This window comes from Diadema antillarum, unplaced genomic scaffold, assembly GCF_040938485.1.
Source record: "Diadema antillarum isolate AM-2024a unplaced genomic scaffold, OU_Dant_1.0 seq00002125_RagTag, whole genome shotgun sequence".
NCBI lineage: Eukaryota > Metazoa > Echinodermata > Echinoidea > Diadematoida > Diadematidae > Diadema > Diadema antillarum.
In genome coordinates this window covers 22,577-40,257 of record NW_027272765.1, presented here as the reverse complement: position 1 = coordinate 40,257, position 17,681 = coordinate 22,577, and the positions used below count along the sequence as shown (strand labels likewise).

The 17,681-nt window shown below is 41.3% G+C and overlaps 1 protein-coding gene across 1 annotated transcript in view; it reads left to right on the top strand.

Annotated features, from left to right (window-relative positions):
- Positions 1-17,681, top strand: part of LOC139714000 (uncharacterized) — a 55,435-nt gene that overhangs the window by 16,097 nt on the left and 21,657 nt on the right. The window contains exons 4-5 of the mRNA XM_071625725.1: positions 2,285-2,378; positions 14,744-14,798. Of these exons, the coding sequence (XP_071481826.1) occupies positions 2,285-2,378; positions 14,744-14,798 (149 nt within the window). The remainder of the gene's footprint in view (positions 1-2,284; positions 2,379-14,743; positions 14,799-17,681) is intronic.

The window sequence follows — 17,681 nt, the reverse complement described above, 5'->3', positions numbered from 1 at the left end:
ATCTAATATGCAGACATGCACGTGCATACGCTTGTGTGCGTTGCCTGTGTCTCATAAATATTCTTTACTTTCCCATTGTCTGGCACCCGTAGTTTGAGAGGAGACTGGACATTGGCCTGCTCTCCAGGCAGCAACTGGCCACCGGGTGCCGTGGCTGTGTCCGACCATCCGGTTGGTCAGTGGGGCTGGCTTTGTTTGTGTCCCTGGACAAGACTTTATTTGAGCAGGCAAGGCCAGCCGTGGCCTGGCTGTCCATTGGAGCGCAAGGCCAACTCAAGGCCCTCTCAGGTCAAAGCCTTGTTGATGATGATTAGTAGCAAGAGAGAAAAAAAAATGGCAAACTGACCATGTGACCTGGACAGAGGGACCTGATTGGAGGACTTCTTTCATGCGGTTGCCAGCATGGTCGATGTGTGAATAAAGGCGGGAACCTGACTCATTTCTACTCTCTGTTTGTTTCTCTCTCACCATTTCTCCGTCTCTTTTTCTGTCTCCCTCTTCGTATTTCTTTTTTTGGTACCCCTGTCAATTGTGTTCGGTAGCCAGAGCTTGACCAGTATTTCTGTGTGATGCTGCATCTGTGGACAGGGAGCTCTTCCAGCCATTCAGTTGCCTGTGTATCCCTGGCCGGTGCAGCTACCACGTAACTCCCCTCGCCTTTCGTTCAGATTTTTTTTATGCGAATTTGATCTGTTACTACAACCTTGGTGCTTCATTAGGGGGAACATGGATTAACTTGACCTGATACACTAAGAGAGAGAAAAAAAAAAACAAGCTATTTTTTTTCTTGTGATTGCTACTTTCCTTCCTCTTTGCTGGACATAATGGCCCCTTCTTTTTCACCTCCCAATTTGATGATATCTGCCTGCTGTTGTTCGCAAGAGCGCAGACAATTTTTCCTTTTTGAAGCGGCGCCCATTTTGTGAGCGAACGGAGGAGGGTGGTGGATCTTGATCTCCTCAGGAATTTCGGTCAGACTTCGCGGAGGACACCAGACTCAAGGAGAACCTGTGTTGCTACCACAAATATCGTCGTAACCTTGACACAGGATTCATTTAGTCTGGCGTCTTTGTTTCTGAAGGGTTGCCCATTCGCACCCAAATGCCAACACCCTGTGGTTTTCCTTCCAATGATGAAGTGACTCCTGATATATTTCGCCGTGCTGTCAGTGTGCTTCCGTTTGATTATTTTTACAACAATGAGAGGATACTCGTACGGTTCCTGCGAAAGGATTTATTATCTCGTTTGAAGCAAACAAGGAGGAGCAGAGTGGCAAGTAGATTATCTACTGTATGATATGTGATATGCCTGACCCAAATTCCTTGTGGTGTTGCCCACCTTTTGCCGGTAATATTGCTCTCTTTTTCAAAACTTTTCTCAGAGAACCTATCACTTTATTCCCAATATTTGTAGCCATTCATTTTCTCTTCTACTTTTCCCTCACTTACATTTAATCCTGAGGCATATTGTGTTGTTTTATTTTGTTTTGCTTTTTTTTGTGGGGGTTCTCCAAAGTCTTGCCATTTATTGGCTCTGAAGTGTGTATGACTCCAATAGCATGATACTCTTGAAGAATGCTATAGTGGTCACTCTCACGGAAGAAGAAGAACTCGTTTGAATTTTTTGATAAGATGACCAGAGATTGCTGGAACAGCATCATTGATACATACTGATGGATTTAAGGGATGTTTCTTTTGTTCTTGCATTGGTTGAAACCACCCTAAAAAAAAAAAAAAAAAGTTTCTCTTCTCCATTCCCCGTAGTAGATCTGCTGAATTAATTCAGCCAGTGAGCGCAGGCTGCTCTGAATATCTTTCCAAGATGCCCTGGTCATAATCGTGATTATGGTTTTACAGCATGTCGTTGTGCCGATGGAACTGAATCGCGTTGGCACTGTTCTCAAATGGGGCAACTATAGAGCACACAGCAAAGATAGCATCAAGTTATTATGACATTCTCCACCATTCTGATGGCCTTAATCTCATTGAGTGTTTGCTCCATAATTTAACTTGCCCACCTTTTAGGGAATGATATTATGGAATGGCTTGGACATATCAATTTTAGTTTTTAGTTTTTAGTTTGAAGATATTTTGGTCTTTTGGAGAGAGTTTTGGTTTTCTTCTCGTGTACAGCAGGGAAAGTTGGCATGTCAACACCATGGATTATGATTGATTTGTTAAGATATGAAAGTTCTTCTTCAGTTCTCTTTGTATTTTTTAGTTTAGTCAGACCAATGTGCCCTCATTGTTTGTGTTTGCCCATTTGTATCTTTTTCTCTTTACAGGTATGTCGAGGAGCATGTCCAGAGGACAGGTGTGGCCATCGAGACACAAGGGTTCTCCTTCGTCACGAGCGGCCGCAAGCGGGAATCTCTCACGGTGAGTTGTCTGTTTCCCCCTGTGTGTTCATTTGGTTTCAAAACTTTGATCCAGTCCATGATTCCCTTCAATCATTATTGTGCATCTTCGCTGCTACCTCACCCTCCCCCATTCATAAGCTTAACTCATAGTGCCCAAAAGATGTGCTGTGCTAATGCCCACCTGGAAAACTTTTATGAGAAGATCACCATTTTTCAGGGACAGAGACAGAAAGATGTAGTGAGAGTCCAACTACTCTAGGTTTGTGTCCACTGCGTTTTTATCTCGATGGTTTTAGCTTAGAAACAGCTGGGTTGTCCTCTGGAACATCTACATTGATTACATAGAATTAAAGTGGACTTTCTGTGATCAGTGGTGATCGAATACAGTTCTTTCTGCGTCATGATGGGATTGTTCTGAAAAAGCAGTGAATTTGTTTTAGTTCTTTCTCATTTACGGCTGTCCATGTTTGTGAGATCTTGCATCTGCAAACTTCATGGTTCCTAGGGTTGCATCTGCAAACTTCATGGTTCCTAGGGTAAGATATCTTGAAGTGAGGATTTGACTGATTTGCTAGCAAGCTGATAACAAACAGGAGGAGACTTTTTAACAGATTATTGCTGAGAATGATACAACTGACGTGCAATTTTTAGGGCCCGGGAAATGTAGAGTTTTTCTATTTTCTTCTGAAAGATATTTTAAGAACGTGGTCAATTGTATTCTGAGAAGCAACAGTGGTCTTTAGGAGATATGCTGCGTCCAGCTAGGTACTCTTTTGAAAGGGTTATGAAATATCCGATATATGTGGTGCATCCTGCTTCGACCACACCCTGATTCAGGCAAAACATGCGGCAGACACAAAAGTGTGCCGTGGCGGGGAGGGAAAAGCCAGATGACCACGGCTGACCAGCCGTGGATGTGACCACTGATGCGGTCATCCCATTGGTCATTTCGGCATGGTGCAGCTCGTCTCTCTTCCCGTCTCCGCATTCTCCCTGCACTCTCTCCCCAGTGCCCAGGTGCACTGCGCACGGCCAGAGCAGCAAGCTTGACCACTGGCGATTGTCCAGTGTTATAGGGGTCAACTCAACCAGTCCAGCCATCGACGTTGGCCGTGGGGGCAACCATGCTGGGTCGGCGAGCTCCGCCCCTTTGCCGTGTTGATTGACGGGAGGGTTGTCGGACACAATAGGTGCTGAAATATTACCAATAATTGGGCATCCTTTGTGCCCTCCTTTCTTGCTGAAGGTTGCCCGACATTTCTCTGCTTTGATGGTTTGGGCTTTGTCTCTACATTCCCTTGGTGGTTTTTCCTTAATTTTTCCCCCCTAGAAATGGGGGAGGGGGGTGGGAATTCAAGCATCCTTATCCGCTTAGCTCATGTTCAGCTCAAAACGACCTATAGGGTTCCTTTGTATAAGTATTTACATGGTCTGTTTGCATTTCCCATCTGTTGTATAGATCATCTTTGCATATGTACATGTGTATGCTCAAGTAGTTTGATAGGAAAACAAATAGAAGATAGTGTTATCAGCAAAATTATGCCTCTGGGTACTAAAGAATTACAAGCAGTAAAGCTGATACGAGCAATATTTTTTTTTTTTTTTATCTTTCAATTTTTATTAAACAACATCAAACAAAATTACAGAGATCAAAAACATGATTATACAAATAGAAATAAACTATTTTATTTCAGTGCATGCCAGTGAAGTGGTTTTATGAACATTTTTGCATGTATTAACGTGCGGCAAAGTAATTGATGTGTGGCAAAGTAATGTCTGCCGATGCAACAAAGCATGAAATTTGATACAGAGCCTCTTTTTTGACCTACAAAACCTACAATCAAGACACAAGAAAAAAAAATGAAGAACAGGTTACTTCCTCAGGCTGAGTCAGTTTTTCTTCAAATGACTTTTTTTTTTTTGTAAATGGAGACTTGTTTTATCTTCCTTTTTAAGCAGCTGCAATTTCTTTTCATTTTGTGTGGTATAGAACAAAGTGCCATTTTTTTTTTTGGGTGGGGGGAAGAGCTGAAGATCTAGTATTCCTAGTTATGTTTTGTTTTCTGTAACCTTCAACCTTTCGTTTGTTCATTAAGACCCAATTATTCAAGCCAACAGCAAACTTTTGTTTGTTGATAAGGTTTTAATCAAAGCTCACTTAATATGAGCAAATAATCAATATATGCAAACACTTCTAATGATCAGATTTCTGAATATCTGGCAAGTGAGGCATTCATGATTTTAGTTCAATTTGTGGCATTTTGAGTGAATTGTTACCATTTTACTATTGGAACCAAACAAACTCTAGCATTCTCAATTATATTTTCTTGTGCAATTTTTCTCGAAGATGACACCTTTTGTGTTCTTAGAGTGCTTATTGGCACAGAAAACCCCATAACACTGTACACACTGTCCAATGTCTCTGATAATAGTACAGAAAGGGTTAAAGGGATCGTACAGTTTTGATTGAGACCTAATTTCGGGTTTCTAACATTCATTGGTCAAATAATGAGAAACCTCTTATGAAATATGAAAGAGCATGTAATTTTATGAGGAATTCAATGTTTGTTTGATGAAAATTGGTTTTGAAATGGCTGAGATATCCAAAAAAAAAAAGTTATTCAAATAAAGTGTGGGACCCACACTTTATCACAATCGCTTTGTTTTACTTTGTTTTTTTATGTTTCAGTCATTCCAAACCCGATTTCCATCAAGTAAACTTTGGATTCCTTTTAAAATGGTATGCTCTGTACTATATCATAAGTGTTTTCTTGGTGTCTTGCAAAAAGTTTAAAACCCAATTCTCATCTCCACCAATACTGTATCATCCCTTTAATAGGCCTATGAAACTGATAATCTTTTTGGTGCAATTCAGACTTAAATATGATGATGAAGGATACAGTGTTTGCATCACACCATTGAGAAGGTAATGAAGTGAAGGAGAAAATATTTCTGTTACAGATCATAGCATTGCAATTGATTTAATTGAATAAATGCAAGGTTGAACTTTAAATGGCTCGGGAAAAACAAAATTCATTTAAGAAAGAAGGGAACACCCTCTCTCACAAGAAGAAAAAAAAAATGAATGTGCAATTTTTTTTGTGTTTCTTTCATTCCAAGAGCCCAGTTCATTGACTAGAAGAAACATTAAAAAGAAATGAAAATAAAAAGAAGTCATTGAAGAACCACACACACACACAATTAATATGTATACTCACAGACATGCACGTCCCACATACAGATATTCATTTAGGTACTTATTGAACATCAGCAAGGCTATTGTATATTGTGGTTTCATGTGATTGAAAATTAAATTGTAATTGCACATAAAACATTTTCAAACTACATGTACAGTATATGCTATTTTTCAAACTATACACCCACTTCTTTTTATCACCAGAATCATTAATTATAGGCATGTGCCTCTTGTAGTTGATTTAGATTAGAATATGAAGATTATTTGCTCTCTGAATAAATTCTGCTACGATAATCAAGAGTGGACTAAACAGGTAGCCAAGAATTATGATAGATGTAATCATTCGGTGCAAAATGACCTCTCTGCTTTCAATGAATTGCAGGTTGTACAAATTTATCTGGCATGAATTCCCCCCCCCCCCCCACACCACACATAAAACTGAACCTACATTGTATATGTATAGATTATATTTCTGGAAAGCTCCATTCCAAGTTATCATTGCTAAATTTCTCAGAATCCTCAGTAACAAAGGAATCCAGTCTAAAGATTTTTTTTTCAATGACACTCCTAAATCTATTACCCATTTACCTTGTAAAGATTATTTCAGACTGAGAGCCTCATTATCTTTTTCCCCTTTATTCTTTCCACATCGTAATTTGTTTGAAACCCCAAGGATGTTGCACTCTCGGCCGTAACCTTCTTCTTCTTTTTTTTCCCTTTTTTTTACCACTGCCCAGTTGGGCAAGCAGATTTTCAAATTGTAGCAGAAAACTTGCCCGAACATTAATTTTATCTGCCCCAAAAGAAAGTCCAAAAACATAGGGAAATTATGTAGAAAATCATTTGTGGGCTTAATAAAACACAATCATTTGAGTAATCAGCACTTGTTGATTCACACGCTCAAACTCCAGGAATAACATCGATTGAGTGTTGGTATTGCATTGCGCCTTCTTCACTTTAAAGCCTTACAATCGTGGCGAGTGGTTTGTGCGATACGGAGACGAACGCAACACACTGCCTCCCTCCATTCTGTATCAATGTCGTGACACCGAATGATAATAGCATTGGCTCAATGGGTCAGCGAACAACACTAGGTCTCAAAATCACCTGACCCAAAATGGCTGTCCGAGCCACGTGAGCTTCTGAATGGACGCACACTCACAGTGCGCATGCGCATGAAGAGAGGCCAAAAGAGCCACGCGTCTTCTGGCCTCTCTCCTCCAATCACTGCAACTCACGGTCACAATGTTTGTGTACAAGTATGATGCGTACACACACACACACACACACACGTGTCTCAGTGGCAGCATTGTCCCACACATTTATGGATGTAGCACTGCAGTCTGGCATTGCGCAATTGCATGCACAAACTTCGTTCGTTCGGGAGTTTACGAAATAACGTACCATTAGGGGTTACGATCGTGCGACTTTAAGTGTTGGAAAGTCGCTGAAATGAAATCAAAGTGCGTTGCATCACTAAACAGTCATTATCTTTGGTCTTCTGTATGGTTGACTTCTCAGTGTCATGGGTTTGAGGGGGGAGTGAAAAAACGTTTACTTCAAAATTAATTGCTTGTTAATGTCCATGAAAAAAAAAATAACACTTGGCCGACTTTGGTTTTCACTTGCCTGACTTTGGTTTTCACTTGCCTAAGGTGGGAAATCAGGCTAGTGCTTATGTAGCATGCTGTAGAGATGCCAACAGGAGGGGGGGTGGGGGGGATGGTCATGTCCTCACCCTTTGAAAATGATTTTCAGAAGCGCATTCCTGTATCAACCACTAGTATTTGATTTCATAGATGTCGGACAGCTACCATTGTCCTGCACCCATGTGTCAATATGATCTGCCAATATCATATGTCAAATCCCTCCATTCATTTGCCTTGCCTTATCCAGCATGTTGCCAAAAGTTGCACCTAGTGCGAATATACATGTTGGGCATTGTCATCGTGCCCGTTTTCCCCAGTATTAACCCGTTGAGGACGGTTTGATTTTGCTACAACACGCATTTCCCATAGACACTTGCCCGAGTATACTCGGGACTCGTCCTCAACGGGTTAATTATGCCATCCCGCCCCAACCAAACCACCCACTGCTTGTGATAGCACCACAGCAATAATTATCACGATCATTGCGAGTGAAATGGTTTTAGATTTGACATCATAGCTCTCTGCTATCATAATTATGACAAGCGTAAATAAATGATTAGGGGGTTTTTTTTTGCTTCATTTAGTGTAAGGTAGATTACAATTTTGTAGTTTCACGTCTGATAACTGCATAGTTTAATCAATGTCTGTCTCATTGAAAAAAAAAAGGAAAAGTAACTGAGTGGTCTGCTGGCTTCTTTTTCCGGCTTCTGCAATATCATCCCTGTCTTTGATATGAATGGTGTCATCTTAGTCCCAATGTGATGTCGTCGCATTGGCAGAATAACTTCACAACGATGGATGGAAGAATATTGTAGGCAACCATGTTGAGGGGGGTATGAAAAGCCGTTAGCTGTAAGGCTATTGTTGTCTGACCTTCGCCATTATGTGCAGTTGACTGTCCATGCAAGCCTGCACGGACGCACACGAACGACTAGACAGTAGCGAGCTCGAACCAGAAAAACTGAACGATAGAGGTCGGCCTGGCTGCTAGGCCAGCAGAGCCAGCCAGACCGCCCATATTAGTGTAATGCAAACTGTGGCCCAAGGTTGTCTGGACTGGCCAGACAGACATGGACAGACTGGACACTGGAAGAGGGGACAGTGCATGCTGGCCACATGAGGCATATAATGCACAGCTGCTGGACTTTGCCATACAGACTGGACGCGTCCATTTCGTCCATTCCGGCCAAGGCTAGGGAAGGTAGGAACTTATTCCGTGAGCGCAGTGGAAAATCAGTTCAGAGTCTTCGCAAATAGATAGGCCTACCTTTAAATGGAAAGAGAAAAAACGATGTTGGCAGAGTATTTTCAAAATATGTACTCTTTTCTTTTTTTCCTTTTTTAAAAAGAATTTTAACGTATTTGTTGCAACAAGTGTTGGTCCAAAGCTTTAGGCCTACTTGTGAAAGGAAGACATGATTGAATAGAGATAGTTTTGCTTGTAGGAGGAGTCTTAAGGTTATACAAACAGGCGTGTAGCTTGGATGATACTTACAGTTTATACATTGCGTACAGAGAGCCACTGACATAAATTTTGGCATTTCTGACAATGAGGCGATTCTTGCAAGTTTGAAAAATGCTATACTCACACACTGACAAGTGTATAGGTGTTGTCTACACCTGATTGATTGTGAACAAATGCGTACAAATGTTTGCTGAAGTTTTGTCATGCGACAAATCAAAGTAGAAGCTCATGAACTGTATCCTTATTTTTTTTCCTGCAGTTTTAGGGGGTAGGGCCTATAACCTTCATCATACTGTGATAGTGGTTATGATTGCTGGCTGTATTGTTGTGATTTTAGTTATTTGTACCCTGTCTGGCAAATCTCTCTTTATACATTGCATGGAAGAACAAGTCATACAAATTACATTCAGACACATGGTATTTATCAAGTGGTAGCTTTTGAGCATCTTATCTCCAAGAGTATATGAGCTATGAGCAGGGAAAAACAGTTGGAAGTTCACACTGACCTTTTAGGCTTCACCTAAAAGCTTGCAGTCTGTCACAGTTTGGCACCATATTCATCACTTGTTGTGGCGGTAATGGAAAACAAGCAATACGCTTAGATTGTAGTATGTTCTCTCTTTAGATGCTGCATGCCCTACTGAAGAAAAAAAGAAAAAAAAATGAGAAGAGTGACACCCAAAAAGGGTTTAAATATCCTTTGTCATTGGACAGACAATTTAGTATGAGACTTCAGCCCACCCACACGCAATGACATTTTGATATACTATTCCCACCTACATGTAGGCCTACTTGCTTCCTTTGTTTGCAGTTAATATCTCGACGTGCCCTATAGGCCTAAATGTTATGTGTAGGTGTGCAGAAGTAATTGTATGAGAACATATCATGGAATGAAACATGCCCATAGTTATCAGTATCAATCAATCTAGTTATGAATAGGTTATTTCTGTCTTTATGTGATTTACCTCCACTGGCATACATCTAGAGGGTAGACTCTGGTAAAATGAAACCAAGAAGTAATCATCAGCTTGCGAAATAATGGTTCACGAGTATCGTGCGAAGGATCTTTCTCAATGCAGACATATCACATGGAATTGTAATGCCTGCTTTTTCAAGACTTTGCAAAGCACTAGGAAAGTGCCCATGCCTGCAGTATACTCTCAACCTGTAGCCATTGATATTTGGTGCAAAAATATGACACTAAATATTACAGGAACAAACTATTTGTTCCAGGCAAAGAACACTGGTGTAAAATCATTGCCTCATCAAAGCAAGATAAATGGAGTTTCTGCAAACCCAGTTTCTGCTCCTTTGATAGCTGTATTCTACTGGTGACTTTGAAACTGTAATCATATTTGTCAGGAACCTTTCCTTGAAAGAGATGAAAATTACCCATCTCAGAGATGAAAATTACTCTTCTCTTTTAAAGTCTGTTCAATTTCATGTAAAGATAGCATATTATATCACAAAAACATTTGTCAGATGTTTGCAAAAGTCAGCTAACTTTCGCGAATTTCGCAAGGAGCCAGGATTCACGGGGGGAAATGCGCACAAAATTGTTTCTCAACCCAATTCAGTACATGTTGTAGGCCTTTACTCATAATTTATTGATTTTGTGCAATTTTCAAAATTTTTATGCCGCAAATATTTCTCGTTTTAGAATTTAACAGTGACAGAAAACTTCCTTGTTTGTGTGTATTTCCTGGCACAAAAGAATGAAAATCCCCTCGGATATGGGAAGCAGTATCCGCGTATGGAGAAAGAGGCATTTCTACGCAGAATTTCTTGTAAAGCCTCTCTAATCTCTATGTGTACATGTCTGCCGCTGTGGAATCATGATTTGGAGCCAAAATTACTCCAGGTACATACTGTACAATACGTTGTGTTCTAGACACTTCGCCCCTCCCCCTCCTAACACCGGTGTCAATGAGGCGTGTTTAATCATGCCACCCTTAAGACGATACAATGACGGTCTAACGACTTTAGGTGGGAAATCTCTCTTGTGTTTAACATCCCCTACGTGCAGCCTACATTGAGAGCATGGCTGTATGCTCTCTGCCCCTGCCCTGCAGTCTGTTCACATAGAGCTTCTGACCTCCAGACAGTATTGTGTTCACCAAGGCCAAGCTATAATGATACACTGAAAAGCTGGGACTGGACTAGGGCAAGAAATGGGGGTGGGGGGGGGGGTGGGTAAAAGGGGTCCCACCTTTTATAAGGGCCTCTCTGTTTTTGGATATCTCTGACATTTCAAAACCAATATTCATCAAATAAAGCTTGAGTTCCCATTACAACTATACTCTCTTTCATATTTCATAAGAGGTGTCTCATTATCTCACAAAAAGGTTGGAAACTTGAAATGCCATCTCGACCACAACTACAGTGTATACCCATCCCTTTAACAAAGCTCACAAGCGAATTGCCAATTACGTGTTGTGTACAGCGATCAAGCGGAAATGACGAAGGTTATAACCGTTGTAATTAGATTATGTACGGCCACAAATGATAAGGTGATTTTGCAAATCATCGGCACTTTGTTCTTTACTGTGGATGAATTGCCGTAAAGATTGACGGAGATTGACTGGAGCATCATTGCTTTGTTGCAAATCATACGAGTTAGCTGGCATTCTGTCACTGGTGGCCGTGGAGGGCGACAGGTTCCGGCTCGCCGCATTCCCAGCGAGAAATTTCCGGGATGCCATCACGGCGCGTGCTTCAGGTGCAGGTTGCTTGTTTCGATCACATCTGATTGCCACTGTGCTTAGTTACTTTAGATTAAAATCATGGAATGCGTGGTCCATGGCAAAATGTAAGCTCCAAGTCTCTATGAACTCTGTGGTTCTTGAATGTGAGGTACACCCATTGATGAGAATCTATTGCCATGCATGGACTTGGCTGGTGATTGTGAAGACACATCCACCATGCGAACCTGTTGTAATAGTAGTTGTTGTTTTTTCATCAAGCCATACAGTTTAGAGGGAATCAGCACGAGGAGTTTATCTGGGGGAGGGGGAACAAGAATTGTAGAGAAAGTAAGGTGGAAAGGATGGAGATTACATTGCAAGAGCTTCATCTAGCAGCTTGCATCATTCATGTCCAGTTTGCCGTATTTACCGTCATCTGCAATTGCAATGGGCGAGTTTGGTTCCTCCGCGATGATTGCATGCGCAGACTAATGCTACCGTTCACACCTGTCGGCGACTGTTATCTCGCGCACCGAATGCACGCATGCCCGCCCCGTGTGTTGATGTAAGTGTCTGCTCACTCTGCGGGGTGGCAAACATGTCAGAAAGGTTGATTGCTCCCCCTACCCTCTTCCCCCCCCCCCCCTATTTTTGAGCCTGTTAGATTTCTGTCTGCGTGTTGGAATAGATTACCTCTACAGCCCGAATAGAATGAGAGAGGTGTGAGTGAGAGAGAGAAAGAAAATGGCTCATTGTCGTGCACAACCGTCTCTTGTGTGGTGGTGCCAGGAATCATGCCAGAAAAGGAACATACAAGTAGCTGGCCCCGATGAAACTGGATTTTAATTCAAGGTGCCATTTGTTCACACCGAAGGATGAATTCCAAACGCATTTGTGGATATTCCCAAAGTGAACGGGGTTAGTTTGCACAAAATATCAGCACATGGGGCTTTGGGCACCATGTTCAGGGGGGGGGGGGGGGTGGAGGGAGGTATAACTATGATTCTGCCTTATGCATTCTGTTTGCCGTCACACCCCATCAAAAGGTTGAAATGAAAATATTGCCTCTATGTCTGTGGCACCGCTGGAAAAATCATTCACTCTAGCAATTTGGCATGATCTCGAGACTGCAGCTTCATTGACGGGCTCTCTGAGGGAGATTAGAGGTAGTTTATTTATCTCAGAATAGTATGGTTGTTGAGGGAGGTTCCTTTGATTTAATTTTGAGAGGTTGAGGGAGAGATGTCACATGGGAAGAGTATGTCATTATGAACATTCATGTTGAAAGAAAGTGTGGAATTTTTGCAGATTTTTTGTTTTATTTTCTACTGAAAAGAGCAATGTTGCTCAGTGTTGTTTGGTGATTTCCAGAATTATAGATGAGCAGTTGTTTATCCCAGTACAGCAGTATGTTTCAGGATTGGAGCAGTGGATAATTTTCTGTGTATCAGTACGTTTTAGTATGGCATTCTTGATGTGATAAAACATTGGATACTGTTGTCATGTCATGTTATCACTAATGAGTGTACTCGCAGTCTTGCTTTATTGTTTTTTTCTTGTGTTTGATTGTCATCAATTTTTTTTTTTTTTTAAGGGATGGTACAGTATTGGTGGAGATGAGAATTGGGCTTTTAACTTTTTGGGAGATACCAAGAAAACACTTATGATATAGTACAGAGCATACCATTTTAATAGGAATTCAAAGTTTATTTAATGAAAATCGGGTTTGGAATGACTGAAACATCAAAAAACAAAGTAAAACAAAGCGATGTAATAAAGTGTGGGTTCCACACTTTATCAGAATCGCTCTTTTTTGGATATCTCAGCCATCTCAAAACCATATTTTCATCAAATAAACATTGAATTCCTCATAGAATTACATGCTCTTTCAAATTTCATAAGAGATTTCTCATTATCTCACCAAAAAATTGTTAGAAACCTGAAATAAGGTCTCAACCTGAAATAAGGTCTCAACCAAAACTGTACGATCCCTTTAATCTATAACTCAGTATGTTTGAAATGATTTGGGAAGAATGTATAACCACACTGCAAAAACTGCTTTGTAAGCATCGCAGAGCACATCCTAATCTGTCAACAAGCAGACACATGATTTGTTGATGGGTGAAAGAAAAATGAAACTTCCAGAAGTAGAGGATTTGAAAACAACATAACAAAACAATTATTTGTGAAAGGCTGTGCCGTTGGGTTTCGAAATTGATGGGTGTAAAGCTCGCCGATTTCTTTTTGTTTGTTCATGAGGTGTTGCGCACGTTGTATGCTCTATCTGAAAGTATCATGCAACACGGAACTATCTTGTCCTGTAAGGTGTCAGCTGTCACTTGTTCCCACCATGTCGGCCTACTATGTGCTTTCCCCAGGAAGTCTTGAACGAAGGCTACCAGTCTCTGGCTAGGGTATATTTGCATTGCAGAGAATCCCGACCAGACTGGTATACTTGTGTGAACCATTTTATACTGTATGCATACATTCAGACATACAGTTGTATACGTGTACATACAAATGTGCAAACATACAATTGTACAGGCAGAAATGCATACCGTGTATGCATACATACAAATGTATGTACACATTCATATGTAGGTTTATATCCTTACAGACAAAACATAAATGTGCATTGTATTCTGTATCCATCTCTTTTTCTCTGTCTCTACCTCTTTATCCTTTATTAACCATCTACACATAGGCCTACACTACTTCTTTAGTTTATACACTTTAGTCCTGATTTCTGTTGCTGTTCTAGACTCGCTTATATCACCAAGAGACTTGTGAGAAAGCCATGAGAGGCACAGGCTTTACCAGAAAAACTAAGAGACATAATGAAAAGTGTTCATGTTTTCATGCCACATTGTAAACTTTGGCAGTTTGAATTTTCGATTACAACTGTATGACAGGGCATAATGTCACTGGGCATGGAAAAAACAAAAAGTTCAACACACTTTTCACTCTTTACATCACTTGTGCAGATTCTGTGGAAACAGACCCTATTAATTCAAAATGGTATTTGTGTGAAGGGTGATGCTAATGCGCTGTGTTTGGGACAGTCATTCGTCAATCCATTGAGTGCATGTGTTCATTGCACATCTTATGTCTAAGTAGATGCTATGAAGCCCACATCCTTGACCAATGCAGTCAATTACAATTGGACGCTATGATAACTACTGACAGTCTTGTTCTGCTGTTTAAGATTGTTATTTGTACTTTCTGGAATTTGGAGGTATGCTGTAGTTTTGAGATAGTCCTTTCTGGTTTATTATTCATCACTTCCTAGGAATGTTTCACAAATCATATATAGGCCACAAAGAAATATGTTGAATGTAAATTCTCTCTAATTTTGTTTTCCTCTATCCTATTATTTGGTTCACTCTGCAGGGAAATGCCACACTCCATCTGTACCCCCACTTCAAGGAGCTGGCCAAGTTGGATGGTAAGATATGCACGAATGTTGACTGGCTAGGCAATATTCTCCAGAGTATATTGCCCAAGCTCATCAGTCCATGATGTGCCCGACTGAAAGATATGTGGAGTGATTTTTGCGAACTCAATGCTCCTTTTATGATGCCCTGAAAATAACGGCCAGTCATTTTGTTTTAATCATTCATTTTGTGCAGTTAATTGGATTATAACAAAGGGAGGGGCAATATACTCCATTATATATCCCTTTTGATAGAACATCAGAGAGCCAGATGTGAAAGAGGTTTGTTGTGGATTTTTTTTTTTTTTGCCCATTCATGTTCCGAATTTAACTTCCTTCTCCCGAATTTGCAAGCTTGTGAATGGCCGAAGGTGTTGGGAATTTCTGAAAACCATGAACTTCAGGGTCGTGAATAATGTCACATCTATGAAGGATAATGGTGTGCTGTAATCAAAGCCGACTACAAGGCACCATGTACATTCAAAGTGGAGAGACGGGACGAATAAAAATGTTCTCGATTTATACATTGCCAAAGCAAACAGGAAGTTTGATGCACAGTTTGACATACAGTAGGGTTTCATACATCATTTCTGATTATACCTCTTTCCACATAGACAAAAAGGCAGTTGTGTGTACACTGCAGCAAAAAGCTATTAAATATAGAAAGTTTGTATTGGAAATATGGTAATGTTTCTCTTTTTTTTTTCTACGTCAGCCTCCTAGGTTTCGTCACAAAAGTACCCTCATTTTAAGAGTGGCTGATTTCCATTTTACCAATTTATTGGTGGTTGAGCATATTGTGACGGAACAAATGGGGCACCAGCCCACACAAAAGACACATTGTGTGGAATGGATAGAATTATGGTGGGAGATAGAAATGTCATGCGTGAGAAGAAATAATTCATCGAAATCGGGTTTTAAAGGTCCTCCACCAATTTTGTGACTACCTGAAGGGCAACTGCACATATCATGTGTTGGCATGGAAACGGTGCTATCACTTGAGAGGTATTCTGGAGGCGAAATGGTGTAGGGGAGAAAAAATTCAGAATTTGATGCCGATGTTGGCACTGAGCCCTGGTACATGTGTGGTGGATTGAATGCAAGCAGTACAAATTGTAGCTTACATGGAAGGTAGGGGGAGGGGGGAAATGGGAAGTGCGGGGGAGGGGGGGGGAATGAGGATAGGGGAGGGGAGGGATGCATGGATAGTAGGAAGCGATGGTCGCAAGGAATCTGGGTCCAGGTTCTCGTGATATTCTTTTTTTTTTAGCCCATCCGCACGGGAGGTGTGTATCTTTAATGCCCAATATCCAGTCTGTGTACGCTTCATCAGCAGGCTGATATGTTAATGCAAGACTATATTGGTATCAGCTGCCCGGTGAAGTGTATGGAGGCGGGATGGAAAACGCTCTCAGTGCGGTGTCGGCGGGAAACGTACGTGAAACGTGGGGACTGCGGCATCCAGCAGTCACACATCCATGCACCATGAATTCCACAGAATTCCAGGACCTACTGCATCTGTGAAGGCTAACGGTTCACCTCCAACCCCCATCCTCCAACCCCTCCCCCCCCCCCAAAAAAAAAGTCTCGATGGATGGATGGATGGACATCTGGATTGTTGCAAGAGAGCTGCGTGGTGTGAAAACGGTGCATTAGGGAGGAATACACATCGGTTGCGGCAGTGAAATCTTGGGACAGCTATCCGTGTGCATATGTTGCCCTTGGAATCCCTCTACTGTGTAGCCATCACTGCATGTTTGTGCGATGGGACCACCGCAGATTTCTGCCGCTGGAGATTTTTTCGCAGCTTCGCGTTCAGAGCTTTCCCGATTGTGCTACGGGAGTGGCCATCGTCTTCCCATATGGGATGCAGGCGGTTGTGCTTCCATTAATGCTACCATCGCCGGTGATAAAGAATGGGTATGGTACATGTATGTCTGTCTAGCATCTCGGAAGCCATTGTGTGTTTGTGTGTGTGTCTGTGTCTATGTGTCTGTGTGTGTGTGTGTGTGTGTGAGAGAGAGTTGTGTGTGTCTATGTATCATCTGTGTATAAAGAGTGTATGCTGTGTCTTACTATTGGACCAATCTCCCTCGATTGTCAAACGCTGGATTTCTGGTAGTGTTTTCAGCCCAGTACAGCTAGCCAAGACAGTATTTCAAATCCTGTCGCAGTCTCATTTGGGGATTGCACCCATACCATCGTCATTATGACAAGCCCAAACCAGTCTTCCTTGGGTATTTTCGTACCACAGATGGTCATCCCACCTGCCAAACGTGGACTAATGACCAATGCCCCCCAAAGGCAAGTACTGTTTGCATGTCCACGAGTCAACAACCGTTGACATTTTGTTTTGTTTTTTTTGCGGGGGTTTGTATAGCAACCTGCTTCATGACGTAAAAGTGCAGTTTTGTGTGTGTGTGTTTTTTGAAAGCGCAGTGTGATTTCCAAGAATTAATCACCGCATGCCACTTGCCCCATTAATCATACTCTCACGGAATCAGCAGGCGGTGTAAAACCTGGCATACTCTGCAAAGATAGGAGATCCAATTTTAGCCGTTGAGTCCTTCATCAATATCATATGACATTGTCTTTCTATTCCAAAGATTTATTTCGCTTTGTTTAGACTGCCGAGTATTAGCAGCAGATTCTGTGCTAGTGTCCGACTTGCTTTACAGGCACCACCCAAAAAGTAAACCTGTCGAAAGGAAGTGGATAGAAAGGATGGAAGTGTAGAATACCACTTGAATATCCTTTGAATGTCATTTTCAAGTAGGCCCTACTAATTAAGTAGTCCCTTTTCATTGTATTGCATGAAAGCAGACACTTTCCCCATTCAAGTGAATGTTTATGTTATAAAAGAAATCTCTGCTGAGACTTAAGGTTTATGTCGAT